The sequence below is a fragment of the Dunckerocampus dactyliophorus genome, chromosome 2 (genome assembly GCF_027744805.1).
Source record: "Dunckerocampus dactyliophorus isolate RoL2022-P2 chromosome 2, RoL_Ddac_1.1, whole genome shotgun sequence".
NCBI classification, from domain to species: Eukaryota; Metazoa; Chordata; class Actinopteri; order Syngnathiformes; family Syngnathidae; genus Dunckerocampus; species Dunckerocampus dactyliophorus.
Window position 1 is genome coordinate 28,148,138 of NC_072820.1, and position 20,991 is coordinate 28,169,128.

The following is a 20,991-nucleotide window of genomic DNA, read 5'->3' on the forward strand; positions in this document are numbered from 1 at the left end:
AGTCTGTGAGACCCTGACAAGTTTGGTACACGATAAGTCACAATAAAATATGGAATTTATTCTATACGGTCATTCTCAACCTCGCACTATGACGGCCTTTCTTTTATGCAGCTTCAAGGACCTAGGCCTTGAGAAGTTCTCGGTCTCAGAGCTGTTCACCAGGATTTTCATTCCCACGTCCTTCCTGCTGGTGTGCATCCTGCACCTACACTACTTCCACGACCGCTTCCTGCAACTCACCGACCTCCAGGCGGTGGTGGCCAAAGAGGAGAGCACTATCTACAGGTGAGGCTGACATGTTGCTTTTGTGATTGGATATTGTGTAGTGAAACACTGTAGAGTGGAGGTTGTGGTGTAGTGGGTCTTTTTTTTTTCCTTCTTCTTTCTGTGACCTGCTTCCTATCTCTCCTGCACCACTCTTCCTTCTTTCTTCTCTCGCAGCCACACTAAAGTCAGAGGGCGTGTCTATCTGATCATGAATAGGTGGGTAGAGGTTCACTTTGTGTGGCATCCATCCATCAGCATCCTGGTTCACCTCCTAAAGTCGCTCCTCTTTCTCCGTCTTACATCCTTTCACACTGTCAACCCATGTGTCCCTTCTTACTACCTTACCCATCTTGCTCTTACGTACTACCTTATATGTCTTGAATGACAACCTGACATTCTCCAACTGTCCCTGCAAACTACTTGACTTTACTACAACTTGTCCCCATTACATTATTATTGTATTATTTATATCATATTGTATTGTATCCTAATGTAACATTACATTACAACATAACATAACATAACCCAACCCAACATGACATAGCATGATATAGCATAACATGACATAACATAACATGACTAAATCCAACATAACATATCAGAACCCAGCATAAGACCCAACATCCATCCATCTTCTCCCGTGTATCTGAGGTCGGGTCAGCAGCCTAAACAGGGAAGCCCAGACTTCCCTCTCCCAGGCTACTTCGTCCAGCTTCTCCCAGCAGATCCCGAGGCATTCCCACGCCAGTTGAAAGCCATAGGCTCTCCAGCGTGTACTAGGTCTTCTCTGAGGCCTCCTACCGGTTGAACGTGCCCTAAACACCTCTCCAGGGAGGCGTGCAGGAGGCATCCTGACGAGATGCCGGAGCCACCTCATTTGGCTCCTCTCAATGCTGGGGAGCAGCGGGAGAGTCCAGCCACGCTATGGAGGAAACTCATTTCAGGCGCATGTACCCACAATCTTGTCGTTTCGGTCACTACTGAAAGCTCACAACAATAGATGAGGGTCGGAATGTAGATGGATAACCCAACATATGACCCCCAGGGGGGGACAAATCTTTTGCCCCCACACCCGATTTGTAATACTATTGAGAAACTGATAGTGTCTATTTATTTATCTGTACTGTACAGACTGAACTCAAAATTGAAACCAGCGAAATGCAACAAAATGGAGAGCAGTGAAGTCAAATTGCATGCTGAGTACGAAAAATTCATACATGTTGGCAGGTCTGCACTAATATTGAAAGTCCTCCCTGTCTCTCACGCCACCCCTGACAGTTCACCGCCCCACTATTTCAGAAGCACTAGCATTGCATAACACGACACGACATAACAAAACATAACATAGAGTAACATGAAGTTAAATGACATAACACATAACCCAACATAACAGGACATATCATAACATAACATATCACAACCCACCATTACGTGAAACTCAACATAACATGACATAACACAAACATAACATAAGATGACTTAACACGTAATATAACATAACATATCGTAACATAACATGACTTAACACATAACATACAGGAACTCATCATAACTCAACATAATACAAAACAACATAACATAAGACGCAACACATCATCACATAACATATTGTAACCCAACATAACATAATCCATATTATTCCCTATCTACAAACCTGAAGAACTACAATGGAACCTCCAAATTCAAACGTGATCCAGTGAGTGTCTAATGATGTTAAGCAAATTAATTTAAACCCTCACCATCATGCTTTACTAAAATTAACGTTTTAAAATTCTTAAGTGTCACACAAGTGTCAAAATAAGTGAAAGCCTGTATAAGTAAAGTCAAATAAAGTCCAACTACTGAGCCTTTGTGCCGTATGTTATGTTGCATTGCTTGGTAAAGTTCCTTTGTGTTGGTTGTTTATTTACCTGCATTGTAACTGGGTAGCAATAAGTCCCATTCTCACTTCTATGGTTATCATTACACTTTTTCTCTGCACCATCACTGATAGACTTCTGTGATGGTATCACACACACACACACACAAACAGAAAACAAAAGAAAACCTTGTGGAGTTAATGTTTTATATGCTCACTGAGCTGAAGTCTCACAACACTTGCTGATGTCATGCATGTTACTGGTTTGAATAAGTTTTGTTTTAACTTTTGAGGAACTTTTGCTCTAACTTATCACCTGACTTGTTTCGATTATACTACTACGTGTCTTTATCCCCATCCCTACTTACTGCCCCTACAGTAGTCATGCCTGACCCGTCCACCTGACCTTCAAAACCAACAACTTTTTTCTTAAACTTTAGGCTTTTTTTACTCGCATTGATGCTCTTGTTATTCCTGTTTGGTGTCCTTTATTGTGCCTGAAGCCTCAACACTCTTTTGACCTATCTCTAATAGTTGAACAAACCTGCCAGTAAGCATGCTTGATTTTGGAATGACAAACTCCTCCAGAACAAGCTTGAAGCACCCCCAAAACTGAGGAACTATATTGGCATTTGACAAGTCTCAGTCTGTTGTTTCTCTCCTCACTTAATCCCTCATCTTGACTTCTGACCAGCATCAAGCAAAAAATAAGTCAGCAGCACAAGTAAGTGTGACTAACCTCATAGTGCGGCGCTCGCCTTTGACATGCAGCCAAACAATCCAACCTCCTGCCTGAGTAGGCCTACTCCAACTTCCCCACCCACAACTCATTTGTCTCAAATGTCCAAAAAAATCTATTTTTATAAAGAATGCAAATGGAATGTTGCACCGCTTTGTGATGCCTGATGCAACATTGCTGCAGTTGCTTGAGCAACGAGTACCAGCGTTTGCAGTGGAGCCTCGTGTGTGTACGTGTGTGTGAGGCCAAAATTCCTCCCGTTGCACAAGTGCACTGTACTGTAGTGTGTTCAGAGCATGTCAGCACATGATGAGTGAATGAATGTGCAGGTGAGTGCGCATAAATCCAATGTAAAGATGATTATTGATAATCCAAAGCCAAGAGTTGATGATGCATGTGATGCTCATTACTTTTAAATAGTCCATCCACAGTGGAATAGTCAGAATTCTAATTAAACCGACTTTTAGAGAGCCAGTCAACAGGTTTGCACTATGCGATTAAAAGTAAATAAAAGTGACAGAAGGTCCTCACAATTGCATCATGTTGCTGTGTTTGTGAGTGCTCCTGTTTGTGTGTAATGCCACCAGACTAGCTCACCCGGATGGCAGCCTGGCAGACCTCACCATGCTCAGTGCCAGCTCCGCCGACGCCTCGCTGTCCAAGAGCAAGGAGGAGGAGCAGGAGTCACAGAGAGAGCGGCCCAACTGGGGCGTGTCCACGGAGCAGACCCTGGTGGTGGTGACGGATGATGCGGAATCGGCTGGCACCAAGCCCGGCAGCCTCTCCGACGCCAGACAGTCCAGCACGGACGAGAGCCATCACTTCAGTGTGGGCACCGAGCCAGAACCAAGCACCGAGCAGAGCTCCGGTAAGGACACCGGGCGTTTGTGTCTCTGGAAAATAGGCAGTTTTTTCTGCAGAATACTCATCTCATTCACCATAAGTCGGTAATAATTTATAAACACTTGATAATACAGGTCACAGTCAATATTATTGCAAATGTTGATCCGATTCCTTATTTATAAATGAAATGTTTTCATAGTTAGAGATAGCTAGAGCACAGAAAACCTGTTTTTCTAAAAACTGTTTTCAACATTATTAGAGCCCTATAGACATGAAAGCACACTTATATTGACCTTCACACTCCTATTACCCAATATAGTAGACATAATAAGACATAGTCATTGTAGACATAAATAAGGCTTGTGCTCGTGTGTGCTTAGGCAAAAAATATGTAAAATTTGCTTAAATATGCATTTTTTTAAACTAATAATTAGGGCTGTTAAATGATTAAACAATTTAATCAGATTAATCATTCAAAGACACCACGTAACATACTGTATGAATTCACGTTTTGCATGGATTTTCTGGGGTTTCCGAGCATGTCACCGGAAGCAGTTCAGAGTCGGATGACTCAGAACCCGACCCTGATTGTTCTGACAAGTGGCTGCCGTCTGGATGGGTCAGCAACAGGGATTCATCCCCACATCCAGCAGACCCCACCGTCACTGCTTGAATTTGCTTCTCTGCAGACAAAGCTTGTTTTCTGTTTTTTAGTCAAAATCAGACTAAAACTATGCTATGTTGTACCACCAATATCTCAAGACCCAAAAAGGCTTTCTGATGAAAGAAGAGAGTCTAAGGTTTCTTTAGATAGTTTCAATGTTTATGTAGTCCTAAAACTCAATGGGCCTCATTCACGAACATCTTCTTAAAAGTCTTCTTAAGAAGTGTACTTAAGAAGGCGCGGGTTGGAAACTGCGCCACATTCACGACACGTTCTTAAGTAGGGATAATCGTTCGCACCAGTGTTCTTAGGTTGATGAATGCCAACTGCGATGCCCGTGCATGTGAGGCCTAATTTGCATAGGTCACCGCCTTTATTTCCTATATAAGGTCAAAAATGTGCCGTGCGCAACAGGCAGCTGGAGGCAGAGATGGCAACGCGCAAGGGCAAGACTGAGGAGCAGCTGGACAACAAACGAAAGAAAAACTTCAATTCTACAGAAATAGAGGTGCTTTTACAAGGAGTGACCGAATACAAGACCACCTTATTTTCACGTGTATCCACCGGTCATCAGGCCATCCAAAAAGAGTCGGCATGGAGCACCATTGCAGGAAACATAAATGCCGTTTCCACGGAGAAACGCACCACCGCAGAGGTTAAAAAGAAGTGTTTTGACTTCAAATAGACTCAAAAAAAAAAGATTGGACTGCACCGGAGGGATCTGGAGGAAACGGGAGGTGGGCCATCAATCAGAAACCAAACCATTTCGGAAACTCTAGAAAATATTTACACAATCATGATGGAAAAATAAAGTCAAAATACATAGTTTGTGTGTGACAATTTATTTTTTCTGTGGTTACATTTGATTAGACGCTGCCTAATTAATACAGCAGCCCCGTGCTCTGGCTCAAGACGTGGCTGGGGGCGCATGTCGTTATCTGGGGGTGCTACGTGCGCAATAGGCACACCACGTTTCATTGCGATGTTATTCTGATGATCCTGCACACCTGCAAGAACAGAGAGGGAAGCCTGAAGCCTGAAGCGGGACATCAAATATTCGTGGCTTTCAGCAAATAAATCTACATGGTCCCTATACATTCTCTCTCTGCGCAGCGCACGTCCAGCCAGCTACTTTTTTTTTGATGAATTAGGATTTGAATATATATTTATCCATGGAGTATATTGTAGTTGTTTTGATGATAAATAATTGTTGGGATATTTTATTTGCGCTACATTTTTTGGGATCAGGTTGCAAAATCCATCATGAGGGCGATTGCGCATTGAAAGTGCAAGCTTTGCTTGTGCGTAAGAGTCCTCCTGAGCGTTCGTAGAATTTGTTCTTAGATCTAAAAACTGTGAGTTGAGAACACATTTTGTGAATGGCAAAAATCTTCGTAAGAAGGCTTTAAGAACACATTTGTGCGTAAGAACGTTTCGTGAATGAGGCCCAATATTCTGTGGGTCTTGAAAGTTCAGCAAAAATGCCCAAGAACTCTTGCAGTATGGAGCTCTGAACATGATTGGCAGTCAATGAGTTAAAAGTTGGAAAGTGAGTGATAAGCATATCCACTTATTGTTGTTCTTTGTCTTTCTGTTTATTTACACCACACATACTTGTACAATAAACATGTTGTTGTGATGTTCAGAGTGTCCATGAATGCATGTCGGGTAGTCGAGTGACAATGAGGAAGTGTTCTTCTGAACTAGAGATGTATTTGTTTGGAGTTGGAGAAACGAATATGGTGTTGGAATTGCACTGCTGTTGATGTGTTCAGGTCAGAATAAATTTATAAAAGAGCGGTAGACTCTGTGTGACTCTGCGGGGAGCTACACTGTGCCGCTGCTGTCTGTTGTCATAACAGAGCCATGACTTGCCATGATGCTTATGTGTTAATTGCGCAAAAAAATTAACGTAATTAATTAAATAAATTAGTTGCCGCCATTAACAAGGTATCTTTGACAGCCCTACTAATCATAGGTTGTATTCAACCAGGAAACAGCATGATTTATTCATGCATATATTTTTGAAACCCCACCGTGGTACCTACCATATACAATGAAACCAAGTCCATTTTAATCAAATTTTCTTGAGTAGACCCCAAAAGTTACCTTTTTTTGTGTGTGTAGTTTGTCATTCCACCGAGAAGGGTAGGTTAGCAGTCATGGCAATGAGGAAAATTGTGATGATGGAACACACCATTTAAAAGAAACACCACAATGTTCAAGAGCAGACTGATTGATATAAATGCATTTCATTAGTGGAAATCTGCAATGGTGGGCTTTCAAACATTGTTAGTGAGTTTGTGAGTCCCAGTAAATCTTGCTTCCAACATTGATGTCACTCCCACGGTCCAAAGCTGTCCTACTAGAGTATCTGCGGCCCTCAACCCCCAGCCGCTGCCCGTTAATCATTGCAAGCACAGCCGCGGAGGTATATCCAGTGCACATTTTTGTCTCTGTGTGATTTATCTGGAGTTTTCTGCTCTGACACCACACATAACTCAAGCTGTTACTTGTTTCCTGCAAGCACAACTGTACCCTGCGTGTATGTGCAATGTCTTGGGTTTTTTTCAACTAAAATGTTTATATGCACAGAACATAGCATAGTGATAAAACAACATCTCGGGAGTAATGAATTGTTTAATGGCCTCAGTGCATCGTCTCGCTGTGAGAGCTTCAGCAGTTTTAATATTTAGTGTACAATCATTACCTTTGTCTGTGAATTAATTGTATCCTATATAGTGGGTTCATCATCGTCTATTTGCAGAGGTTGTTAGCACAGTTTGATTTGGATTACATCGTCTGATAGTTATATCAGTTTCTTATGACATTTTTTTTGTCATTTAAAAGAAAGGTAACGCACTTGATTGAGCTTTTTTGGTCCATGTTAGGGATGCTCCTATTGGGTTTTTATACTGCCGATACCGATCATCCATGTGTGAAATCAGCTATTACTAGGGATGTAGCCATATGAAACTTTCATATCACGATTATTATGGCCAATGTTATCACGATTATCATTATTATCACGGTATTGTTGAATGTACTCAAAATGTTTAAAAAATACTGTTACACACACTGAAGTCTATTCTAAAAGTTTTATTTGAAAAAAAACCCATAAATAAACAACACACAATATACTTTCCTTGGCAGATGATGATGTAGCTGTGGCAGCTCTAGCATGCTGCACGCCCACTCTGTAAATAAAGGGAAAGCATATTTATTATTAGAGCCCAAGCACCAGCGATAGCGGTGTGAAAGGGCAAAAACCAGGGGTTGTACTTTGATGAACTCTTGCTAGGGATTTTGAGCAAATGAGGCCACATGAAAATCACATATACGAGACATATGGGGGATTATATATCGCGAACCAAAATTCCTCCACAGCGCTGTAAGAGACCCATTGCAAGTTATACCAAACGCTTGATTGCAGTTGTTGCTGCTAAGGGTGGCCCAACCAGTTATTAGGTTTAGGGGGCAATCACTTTTTCACAAAGGGCCATGTAGGTTTGGATTTTTTTCCTCCCTAGATAATAAAAAGTTTAATTTAAAAACTGCATTTTGTGTTCAGTTGTGTTGTCATTGACTAATATTTATATTTGTTTGATGATCTGAACATTTAAGTGACAAACATGCAAAAAAATAAGAAATCAGGAAGGGGGGAAACACTTTCACACCATTGTATACAGAGCACATTAAACAGGCTGATATTGTGAAGCATTTTGTTGCATCACATGTGGTTGGTAGAGGCTGGCAACGAGGACTGCTCCTCGCCATTAACCATCAGACAGTCATAAATTCACATCATTTGTAATTGGCTGGTGAATGAGCTGTGTCCTCCTTTTAGGTATTAAGATATTATTTTCTTCATTCATTGATTCATCTCACCAGGTGACAAATGTGTAAACCTTGCCTGGTCTGCTTTGCAGCGTGCGGCGTCTTAAGTGCAATTGTTTAATGGCGGTTTACTTCGGTGGCAAAGTGCCCGCAGCTTTTTAAGGCACACTTTCATCTCCTCAGACCTGAAGAGCAAGTGGCACCTGGTAGTCGACCGCCTCACCGTGCTCTTCCTCAAGTTCCTGGAGTACTTTCACAAGCTGCAGCTGTTCATCTGGTGGCTCCTGGAGATCCACATCATCAAGATCGTGGCCTGCTACATCGTCTTGTTCGCCATCCAAGAGGTAACATAAAGCAACATGGGGAACTACAAAGTTGTGTCTCAGTTGGATTACTGTACAAATGGCGAGGCATTTTTTGCGGGGGCCATCTTCATCATCTCTTTTGTCTCCTGAGCAGGTGTCTTTGCTGAACTATGTGTTCCTGGTGGCGTGGGCCTTCGCACTGCCCTACAGCCAGTATCGCGCCCTGGCCTCCAGCATCTGCTCTGTGTGGACGTGTGTCATCATCGTGTGTAAAATGTTGTACCAGCTCAAGTCCATCAAGCCACTGTCCTACTCCAAGATGTGCACCATGGTAAGCCATCACAAAACAGCAAAGTCAATTCATTCTGCAGTGATTGCTGGTAATTAATAGTAGCTTAGAACCTTTTTTTTACGGACTTTAAGTTGCACTTTTGGCTGGTCCTGTGACTTTTAGTAAAATTGAACATGTTTTTAAATGTTGATTCATACTGAATGACATAAACCAAGGATTGAACATTGCTGTCGACAGCCACGAGAGGGCGCTCTAGGCCTGTGGATTTAGTGATGTGGAGTGGGATCAGGAACTTGGTGAACTTGCTTACTCGTTACTTGCTTGTTGGACTCGCTGGCTTATGTTCATTTAGCCTATTCAGCCTCCCATGTATGTTCTTTATGCTATTGTGTAGCTGAATAATGTTAAAGTGTTACATTGCCATAGCGAACGCCTATTCAGCGATAACGAAATAAGGCAATAACTTGCCTTTCCACATTAAATTTATATTTTTTATTTATTTATTTTTTCCTCAACTGGGAAGGACGTGTATGGCAGGAGCTCTGTTGAAGATACTGGAAATTTTAACTATTTTGGTGCTTTCCTGACTACACTTCATGAACACACGATCAGCACTGCTTGCTGAATCCCCCAACTTTAACATGGATAGGAGAGAGGTACAGATTCCTTGAAAAAAACTTGTTACAAGTGTCGATACCTGCTAGCAAGTCAAGCTAACTGGCTAACTGCTGAAGTTCAAAGCGGTTGACTAGCAACAATGCCAAACACAAAGCAAAATGTTACTGGCTGTGGATTTACGGACTCAAAATCAGATAAAAAACAACTCCAGGATTCAGAGATTTTCTCAAGAAGAAGACTCAGATAAAAAAACAACTCCAGGATTTGAAGATTTTGTCAAGAAGACACCAGAGATTACTCTATTACAAATAGCGCAAGGAATTGACAATCTGCAATTCAAATCAGGGCAAAATTCTGCAAATATAAGGATGGATATATCGCTTCTGAAAGCATATATTAAATTGAATCACAGTAGCCTCCATTAAATGATCATTGATGTCCTTAATGGTGTCACAAACATTATGGAACAAAATACAAGTAGTGCAGTGAGCAAGGCTATCAAAGCACGAAGAAAAGAAGTCAAGGAGTTGCAAGATGAAGAAAATGTGGACTTGAACGCTGCTCTTTAGGAATCTAAAAACCCTAAAGAAAATACAGCATTGTGCAAGGGTTCTACAGGATGATATCAGGGCATTATTGGAAGACAATGCTGCCTTGCGCGCTGCTCTTAAGGAGGCTGTTAAAGACCCTACAGAAGAAAATCATTATGCAATGATATCAACATTCTACAGGATGATATCAAGGCACTAATGAAGGATAATGCGGCCTTTCGCACCACCCTTGAGGAAGGGAAAGAAGTAAAGGAAAAAATCACCAAGCAAATGAAAATCTTAATTGACGAAATCGATCAGAATGCACGAATGAATGATGTGGTCCTCACAGGGCTCTAAATTACACTATATGAATGCTCTCGATGTGAAGGAGCAGCGGCTCTACTCTGAGCCCCTCCTGGATGACTGAGCTCCTCACTCTATCTCTAAGGTTGACTCCAGCCACCCTACGTAGGGAACTCATTTCAGCCGCTTGTATCCGCAATCTTCTTCTTTTGGTCTTGACCCAAAGCTCATGACCATAGGTGAGGGTGGGAACATAGCTCAACCGGTAAATTGATAGCTTTGCCTTCCGGCTCAGCTCCTCACCACAACAGTTCCGTACAGCGACGGCATTACTGCAGACGCTGCGCCGATCCGCCTGTCGACCTCACGCTCCAACCTCCCCTCACTCGTGAACAAGACCCCAAGATACTTGAACTTTTCCACCTGGGGCAGGACATCATTCCCAACACAGAGGATGCTATCCACCCTTTTCCGACTGAGAACCATGGCCTCGGATTTGGAGGTTCAGAGTCTCATCCCAGGCGCTGCATACCGCCCCAGTAAACGCTGAAGGTCACAGCCCGATGAGGTCATCACAACCACGTCGTCTGTAAATAGCAGAGACGAGATCCTAAGGCCCCTGAACCTGACTTTCTTGATGCCTTGGCTGGGCCTAGAAATTCTGTCCATGAAAATTCTGAACAGAATCGGTGACAAAGGGCAGCCTGGGGGGTGGCCAACGTTCACCGGAAACAGGCTCAACTTACTGCTGGCAATGTGAACCAGGCCCCTGCTCCGGTTGCACAGGGACCGAATGGCATGTAATAGCGTGCCACCAATCTGGTACTCCCGGAGGACCCCCCCCCCACAGGAACCACAAGGTACACGGTCGAATGCCTTCTCCAAATCCACAAAGCACATGTAGACCGGTTGGGCAAACTCCCGTGTACCCTCCAGTACACGTGCAAGGGTGTAGAGCTGGTCCAGCGTTCTGCGACTGGGACGAAAACCACATTGCACCTCCTGTAGCCGAAGTTTGACTAATGGTCGTCCCCTTCTCTCCAGCACCCTGGAATAGACTTTCCCAGGGTGGCTGAGGAGTGTGATCCTCCTATAGTTGGAACACACCCTCCGGTCACCATTCATGAAAAGGGGCACCACCACCCCGGTCTGCCAATCCAGAGGTACTGTTCCCGACTTCCACGCAATGTTGAAGAGGCGTGTCAGCCAAGACAGTCCCTCAACATGCAGAACCTTGAGGAATTAGTATTTCAATTTGACATTGTCAAAGTTCACAGTTAATCAGAGTACTTCATATCATAATTATATTCAATATGGCAATAAAGATAATTACACATAATTCCTCAATCCTCCTGAGTACAAGTAATATATCAGTCAAAATAGCTTTGTAGCGTTCATTAGGACACAGTTTGTGTATTACATCCTGTTACGATTTGCTGTCAAACATAACAGAATTGAAAATGATTATGCAAAAGACAAGGCAGCCGATGTTAAGGCAACATTTTCAAAAGGTTTCAGCAATGGGCCCTTTTTCCATTTCATCCTGAAATAGTAGTTTCAGAAGTGGACGTGTAGAAAACGCTGCTTTCTGTAGCGGAGTTCAGGATACGACACAAAGCCATAAAACAATACTTTTTTTTTTCTACATAACTAGCCTCTACAAGTAAACAGATAACTTTTGTTATAGATGTTACTGTTGAGTTAGTTTATCCGTTATCTGAATAATAAAGATGAAATTTGCATCTCTATGTATAGTTTGAAATGCCCTAGGGAAGCAAGAGTGAATCAGGAGGGGAGTCAGCTGACTGAGACCCAAACTACCTTGGCGATCTACCGGTAGCTTGTGATCGACGTAATGGGCACCCCTGTTCTGAAGCATGTTGGCCTCACAGCCAAGAGATCCAGTGTTTGAATCTCTCATTGGCCATCTTTGTGTCATACCTTTTAAACATTTACATTTGAAGATAAGGGAAAATCTGGTCTTTCCACCAGAATTTCCAGCTCCCCCGCTTTGACAGTTTGTGTGCATGCCATGGTGGTGAATGAAACCTGTGTGTATTTCCCATGGCAGCCGGCAGCCTACACCACTGAGCAGGAGAAGGAGATGCAGGACTCTGTACTCTATCGGGGCCTGGTGGATCCAGCCAACTGGGTGGGCCTGCAAAAGACTGACAACCTGCTGGGCTACATCAAGGTGAGTTCCAGAAGGCAACTACAAGGACTTGGTAGTAGACAAATACCATGTATCACATTGGTTTATTTTTTTGTGCAGCACAACCTCCTCATTCTGGCCATCTTGGCGTTTGAGGTGACCATCTATCGCCATCAGCAATACTTCCGACTGAGGAACAAGCTGGCGCCTCCCGCCGCCAGGATCATTTTCCACGACATCACACGACAACACCTGGACATTGGCATTGTCTGCTTCATCAAATACTTCATCAACTACTTCTTCTACAAGTTTGGACTTGAGGTAGGACTTCAGGGTGTCTTAGCATGTCAAAGAGGTGAACACGTGATGTACTTATATCAACAGACGTGCCTGCTGCTGGGCGTCAACGTGATCGGGCAACGTATGGACTTCTACGCCATGCTCCACGCCTTCGCTTTGATAACAGTCATGTACCGACGCAGGAGGAAAGCCATTGCTGAGACCTGGCCCAAATACTGCTGCTTCCTGGCCTGCATGCTGACCTTCCAGTACTTTGTCTGCATCGGGATCCCCCCGGCCGCCTGTAAAGGTAGACTGATGTTCTTCAACTCCGTTCCTACTAAAATGTAGTTTCAGCACAGCTTCAGCAGATGTGTAGAGTGCAAAACATGACTAAGCACTTTGGCGACAGAGACGAGGAAAAAGCTTGAAAAGAAGCCACTCTTAAGTTAATTAGATTTATTTATCTTCATTTGAATGCTGACTTGATGTTTGGATGGTAATAATGAACTGTAATGCTCGTTAATATATCAGAGCATATTATACCACTCTCCTGAAGTCATACGCCCTCTCGTGGCTGTCAGCCGTAAAGCACTGCTATCGGAGGAATCTCATTGGACACTAAAGACGAAGCTAGCATGACTATGTTGCTTTTCTCAACTTGGTGTTGTTCCGAGGTGAGAAATATTTGGATTGATCTATATGACATAGATTCTATGTGCATGCTTTCATTTCAGACTATCCTTGGAGATTCCCAAACTCCAAGACAGACTCCAATGTGGTCAAGTGGCTCTATGTCCCCGATTTCCTCTCCAGGCCCAATCCATCCTTCCTTATATGTATGTTTCATCACTTTTATTGCTCTACGTTTGTGAAGATTATGGTGAGATATTTAATACAATTACAGTAATACCTTGTTTCCCTTGAAGTGAGTTTTAGCTTGGTGTGGGTTACGGCCGCAACAGTAGTCCATTTTTTTATGCGAAATATTTATTAGGGATTATTGTGCCTTTTATGAGATTAAAAAAAAAAAAAAATCCAAACCTACATGGCCCTATGTGAAAAAGTGATTAAACATTACATAACTGAGATTAATTGAGATCTATCCGTATGGAAAAATGTCATAAAGCCATTTCTCAAGCTTTGGGACTCCAGTGAACCACAGTGAGAGCCATTGTCCACAAATGGTGAAAACATGGAACAGTGGTGAACCTTCCCAGGAGTGGCCGGCCAACCAAAATTACCCCAAGAGCGCAGCGACGACTCATCCAAGACGTCACCAAAGACCCTAAAACAACATTCAAAGAACTGCAAGCCTCACTTGCCTCAGTTAATAAGGTCAGTGTTCATGACTCCACCATAAGAAAGACACTGGGCAAAAACGGCCTGCATGGCAGAGTCCCAAGACGAAAACCACTGCTGAACAAAAAGAAGAGTGAGTCTTGATTTTGCCAGAAAACATCTTGATGATTCCCAAGACCTTTGGGAAAATACTGTGGTCTGACAAGACAAAAGCTTTTTTGGAAGGTGTGTGTCCCATTAAATTTGGCGTAAAAGTAAAAGTTTGGCATTTCAGAAAAAGAACATCATACCCGCAGTAAAATATAGTGGTGGTAGTGTGATGGTCTGGGGCTGTTTTGCTGCTTCAGGACCTGGAAGACTTGCTGTGATAAATGGAACCATGAATACTGCTGTCAACCAAAAACTCCTGAAGGAGAATGTCCGGCCATTTGTTCGTAATCTCAAGCTGAAACTAACTAGGGTTCTGCAGCAGGACAATGATCCAAAACTAAACAAAACAAAATGAAAACTTGGGAGTGGCCTAATCAACATCCTGATCTGAATCTTGTTGAGATGCTATGGCATGACTTTAAAAAGGCAGTTCATCCTCGAAAACTGTCTAATATCCTGAATTACAACAATTCTGTAAAGACGAGTGGGCCAAAATTCCTCCACAGCGCTGTAAGAGACTCATTGCAAGTTAGTGCAAATGCTTGATTGCAGTTGTTGCTGCTAAGGGTGGCCCAACCAGTTATTAGGGTTAGGGGGCAGTCACTTTTTCACAAAGGGCCATGTAGGTTTGGATTTTTTTCCTCCCTTGATAATACAAAGTTTAATTTAAAAACTGCATTTTGTGTTCAGTTGTGTTGTCATTGACTAATATTTAAATTTGTTTGATGATCTGAAACATTGAAGTGTGACAAACATGCAAAAAAATACAAAATCAGAACGGGGGCAAACGCTTTTTCACACCACTGTATGTCCATGAACGCAATACTTCCACAGTTAATGAAACAACATTCCAGATGATAAGATGTGGTCCTCTCTTCCCCGCCTCCAGATGACTTCATGCTGCTGATGTGTGCCTCGATGCAGAGGCAGGTGTTTGATGATGAAAACAAGGCGGCCGTCCGCATAATGGCTGGAGACAACGTGGAGATCTGCAGGGATCTGGACGCGTCCTCCTTCAGTGTCCACAACCCTGTACCGGACTTCATTCACTGCAGGTACACACTGTATCACCCAGCTACTCTTACACTTTAGTGCTGAGATCATGGAATACAATATGTACAATGTGCTATGGTAACATTAATGTTATCGGCAGATATTGGCATAAAAATGATCATATATTAGTTTTCTAAATAGTAGCACTGTTTACTATTGAGAAGTAGCACTGCATGTGCTTTCACAGCAACTGCAAAGCAGCTTTGTATCACATCAAACAGGAACAAATTATGACAATTTTACATTTATGGTAATGTTTTAAATCAGTGGTTCTCAGCTGGTTGGTTGGGACACAAAAGTGCGTTGCGGATCCATTCTGAGTGGGTCGCAGACAGCAAGTGCAAAGTGACATTAAAATATGTCATATACAATGTCTGTCTGACTTGTTTTTAAGTTAAATTGAGCAATATTTTGTCGTTCTCTATAATGCACTTTGGACGTGTAATTATGTGTATTAATTGGGGTGTCACAAGATCTCCTGTCACAAGATCTCGTGAGATTAAAATATGACGAGAATTCTCGTTCTGAAAAAAAAACTGTCTCATGATAATAGATAAATTTAATCACACAATAAATGAAAATGACCTGGATAATTTTGCCGGTTAGACTCTCGCCTCCAAACAAGCAGGAATAGGGTTCACTCTGCATTGGTTCAGCACCTAGACCAGGGGTGCTGAAAAAAAGAGCCATTTTGCCACCTCTTACAGTAAAGAAAAATGGTCTGCACCCCCAAAAAAACATGACACAGTTTATAAACTTTTAAAAAGTTTAAAATCTTTTTCAATTTTTACCGGTTATAACAGAATTCAACAGAAGTGCAGAGTGCATGCGCAGGGCTGTACGCTTAGCATTTTCACTAGCAGCACAGGTGCTCCTAAATAAAAAAAAAATGTAAGAGCAATGTGAAATAAGCTTAATTACTTAATTTTTTTTAATTTTTAATTTTTTTATTAACACTCAAACAACGTAACGTAACACACATGCGCACTCATACATATAAACACAGTGCCATGATAGGGCCTACATCTTCCTGGGACTGCGGTCCACAAATATTAATGTATCATACATAGTCTGGCATACTACATGCCATACACACATGTACTAAACTACATATACAATCACAGAACATGACTGACATCACATCACATGTAATTACATTACTGTGGCAATTCATGCTTGCACTGAATGAATGACATCAATTTGCCTACTGGTGAGGTTTGTTGCCATTCTATTGGTCCTGTTCTTGATTGTCTTCACAGGGAGGAGCATTTCTTTCATTTTCCAATGATTATGAATTTCTTGTTTATTTTTTTTATTTGGAGAATAGATGCTGTGATATTTTTATGAACAATTCTTTCATTTATTCTCCATCTGTGAATGGATTCCTCCTCTGCTTTGATGTTAAAAAAAATACAAATAAAATCAGAGCTCAGTGTATGTGTATGTTTTTAACTGTGCAGGAGTAGGGGGTACACGGCTTCAGGTCAAATGTCTGAAGGGGTACGCAACTCTAAAAAGTTTTGGAACCACGGATGTAGACGTTTGTTACTTTCAGCTTCTTTCCCTGTTTCAGCTGTGCAGTTTTGAATTCCCTGTTGGTGAACTTAACAATGATGATGGGTGTGGTGTTGTTTCTGCCATACAGTGGGATGCAAGTATCAATGGTGTCGATATCTACATCCCCCTCCTTTGATTGTAGGAAGTTGGCAAGTTGTTGCTTTGTTGAAGGAACATCCATTTCATCTGGTTCTCCTATATTTTGTACTGCCATGTTTTGACATGGGTTTAATTTAATTGACAACATTTCATTTTAATTTAATGTTGTGTGTTTTTAACAGAACAGACTTGGTCTTAAGATGCCCTGACTCCTTCAAGTACAGGCCAGGTGGAGTTAGGAAGGTGTGGTCCCCAGCATTGATCCCCTCAGCACTTCACATTCTAGTGTTTTGATGCACAAAGTGGACATGTCTTTTATTAACGCACTCTGTGTCCATCAACAAGGCCGCACGCCACAGCCTCTCTGCACTTATTTCATCCCCCCTCGCCGCCGCCAGGATCGAATTACGGACACAAGGAGGGGGGAGAAATCCATAATCGTCAAAAACACTGTCGGTCACTGCGCTACTTAGGCACTTTTGCCCTGTGCTCTAACTCAATAAATAGCTTTCAAGTATGGAAAAGGTATTTTCTTGCTCACTCATGCGGCAGCAACTGATCATTGCAGCAGTGTTGTTGGTGCTTCCTATAGTTTCAGCACATCCATCATATAAATAATGCCAACAACACACTCATTCCGATGCTATCTCATAGACATACCAACAGACCATTTGAAGATGCTGTTGTTTGCTCAGTATCAAAGCTAATGTGTGAGCCAAGATGCTCTGCTCGCTGGGTTTGTCATCATTGCTTTAGCTGTCACGCCTTTTTTTCCTCACCAGGTCCTACCTGGACATGTTGAAGGTCATCATGTTCAGCTACCTGTTCTGGTTCGTCCTGACCATCATCTTCATCACGGGCACCACGCGTATCAGTGTCTTCTGCATGGGCTACCTGGTGGCGTGTTTCTACTTCCTGCTCTTTGGCGGCGAACTCTTGCTCAAGCCCATCAAGAAGATCCTTCACTACTGGGACTTCCTGATCGCCTACAACATCTTTGTCATCACCATGAAGAACATTTTGTCCGTGAGTACGCGCTTACAAGTACTTAGCAGTAATTAGTGACACTAAGTCAAACATATTAACGATATACACTAATCTCTTCCCGTTCATGCTGCAAATATTGCAGCTTGACTCTTATCAAGGTTTTGCAAAAAATAAATGAATTAATAAATCAATATTGAAAGAATATTATTAGTCAAAAAATATGCATGTTTAAGCAAATGTTACATATTTTTGGCCTGAATGAAGCGTTTTCAAGCATAAAAATAAAATGCCAATATAAGGCATTCAGAAGACGCATTCAGACATTGTGATGATATGTAGTATTCTACACTGGTCACTAGGTGTCAGTAATGTCACTGTAATGTTGGGTGAGACACACAAGCACCAGACTTGATGGGTGGAACAGGCTTTTATTGCAGCTTTGAATGATCTCACAGGCATAATAATCCCTAACACGGGCTACTGTTGCAGCCGTGACCCACACCAAGCTAAAACTCAACTCTGTCTCCTGTCCTGTCAAGATTCAAGATTCAAGATTCAAGAGAGTTTTATTATCATGTGCATAGTAAAACAGGCAGTTATACCATGCAATGAAAATCTTATTCTGTTCATTCTCCCAAGAAAAGAAAGAAAACACAAGAAATAAGAACATAAGAAACATAAACACATAAACATATATACCAATAAATTAAGCAACAAAAACAGAAGAGACATTAATACAAATAAATAATACAAATAAATAAATAAATAAAGTGCTATGAGTGTGTGCTTGTGTTGCGTGCGGTGTGTGCGAGTGCTTCGTTGAGAAGCCTGATGGCCTGTGGGTAAAAGCTGTTTGCCAGCCTTGTGGTCCTGGACTTCAAACTCCTGTAGCGTCTGCCTGACGGTCGGAGTGTGAATAATGAGTGTTGTGGATGTGTGCTGTCCTTGATGAGGTTGTGTGTTCTTCGTAGGACTCTAGTTTTATAAATGTCTTGCAGTGAGGGGAGGGCTGCCCCAACAATGTTCTGTGAGGTCTTGACCACCCGCTGGAGTGCCTTCCTATCACGTGTTGTACAGTTACCGTACCAAACAGTGATGGAGGCGGTAAGGACACTTTCCATAGTGCATCTGTAGAAGCAACTCAGGATTTTGGTGGACATGCCAAATTTCCTCAGTCTTCTCAGGAAGTACAGTCTCCTTTGGGATTTCTTCATAATTTGTTGGGTGTTGTGAGACCAGGTGAGGTCCTCGCTGATGTGTGTGCCAAGGAACTTGAAGGTTTTCACCCTCTCCACCTCAGTCTCATCAATAAACAGGGGACTATGTGGCTCCTTTTCCCTTGTTCTTGGGTCAATGATCATCTCTTTAGTCTTATCTGTATTGAGAAGGAGATTGTTATCACGACACCAAGCTATGAGGTCCGCCACCTCTCTTCTGTATGATGTTTCAACACCACCAGTGTTCAGGCCGGTGACTGTAGTGTCATCCGCAAATTTAATGATGCTGGTGTTGTTCTGGGAGGCCACGCAATCGTAGGTGAAGAGCGTGTAGAGGAGCGGACTCAGCACACACTCCTGTGGGGTCCCAGTGCTCACAATTCTTGAGCTGGATGTGCGGTTGTGAAATCTGACTGACTGGGGTCTGCCTGTTAGAAAGTTAAACACCCAGTTACAGAGGGAGGGTGACAGGCCAAGTGTGAGGAGCTTATTTGTGAGTTTGTGGGAGCTGACTGTGTTAAAAGCAGAGCTATAGTCTATAAATAGCATTCTGACGTATGTGTCCTGGCCCTGTAGGTGAGAAAGGGCTGTGTGGATGGCAGTGTTGACTGCATCATCATTGGACCGGTTCTGGCGGTATGCAAACTGTAGAGGGTCCACAGTTGCCGCCGGGATGCTCCCGCCTCTCAATTGCTAATACATTTGTTTGTTCGCTTCCTGTATTCAACACGTTCCCTTTTCCAATTCTGAAATAACAGAAAATGATAAGGCAGCATAAAAATTGGCACAATTAAATCAATATCAATAATGTCAAATAAAACAGTCAAATAAATAATATATAGTAATAAAAATAATAAGTATATAATAATTAGGGGCTGCACGGGGGCCTAGTGGTTAGCATGTTGGCCATACAGTCAGGAGATCGGGAAGATCTGGGTTCGAATCTCCATTGGGCATCGCTGTGTGGAGTTTGCATGTTCTCCCCGTCCGTGGGTTTTCTCCGGGTTCTCCGGTGTCCTCCCACATTCCAAAAACATGCATGTTTTGTTAATTAATTAATTAGTTAATTAATTGGCGACTCTAAATTGTCCATAGGTATGAATGTGAGTGTCAATGGTTGTTTGTCTATATGTGCCCTGTGATTGGCTGGCGACCAGTCCAGGGTGTACCCAAGCCTCTCACCTGAAGTCAGCTGGGATAGGCTCCTGCATACCCACGACCCTAGTGAGGATAAGCAGTAACAAAAATGGATGGATAGATATAATAATTAGGGCTGTCAAAAATAAGGCGTTAACGGCGGTAAATAATTTATTTAATTCATTACGGTACATTTTTTAGGGTAATTATCGCATGTGTACCAGAGCAAGCACGCCTCTCTCTGTTATGACGGCAGACGGGTCCGTCGTCATAAGCACTGTGGAGCGTCCTCACACAGTCACACAGAGCCTGACACTGTTTTAGAGCTTCATTCTGACGTGAACACACTCAGCAATACAATTCCAACACCATATATAGTATGTATTTCCAACTCACACATGTCTCTAGTTCAATATTTCTCATTGTCATTACAAGAAGATGCATTCAGCACACTCTGAACATCACAAAAACAGCTTTATAATGTGCATGTGTGTATAAATAAACAGGAACATAAAGAAAACATGAATTGTATATTCTTGTCAGTCACTTCATAACTCTTAAGGAGTTTAATGACTTTGAAGTGCCGCTACATGGAAGCTCACGGCTGGCAGCGGCACCGCGTCTGCCCGCTATGACAGTCCACAAGGCAGCACATTTTGGAGCTTCACTGTGTTCTGGGTCGCAGGAGGGGACATCCCAGAGAGAAGGCATCCACATCCGGTCGACCTATTTTTTGGCAGTCTACGCCATCCGTTGATCTGCACTCCTCAAAAAAAATAAAAGGGGAACACTCAATTCA

The 20,991-nt window shown here is 42.5% G+C and overlaps 1 protein-coding gene across 6 annotated transcripts in view; it reads left to right on the top strand.

Moving 5' to 3' along the window:
- Positions 1–20,991, top strand: part of LOC129176745 (piezo-type mechanosensitive ion channel component 2) — a 115,886-nt gene that overhangs the window by 65,114 nt on the left and 29,781 nt on the right. For all 6 annotated transcript variants that reach the window (XM_054767096.1, XM_054767097.1, XM_054767099.1 and 3 more), the window contains 10 exons: positions 112–285; positions 3,452–3,732; positions 8,392–8,552; positions 8,668–8,844; positions 12,331–12,453; positions 12,532–12,732; positions 12,796–13,000; positions 13,428–13,529; positions 15,032–15,197; positions 17,634–17,877. In XM_054767096.1, coding sequence (XP_054623071.1) covers positions 112–285; positions 3,452–3,732; positions 8,392–8,552; positions 8,668–8,844; positions 12,331–12,453; positions 12,532–12,732; positions 12,796–13,000; positions 13,428–13,529; positions 15,032–15,197; positions 17,634–17,877 — 1,834 coding nt within the window. The remainder of the gene's footprint in view (positions 1–111; positions 286–3,451; positions 3,733–8,391; positions 8,553–8,667; positions 8,845–12,330; positions 12,454–12,531; positions 12,733–12,795; positions 13,001–13,427; positions 13,530–15,031; positions 15,198–17,633; positions 17,878–20,991) is intronic.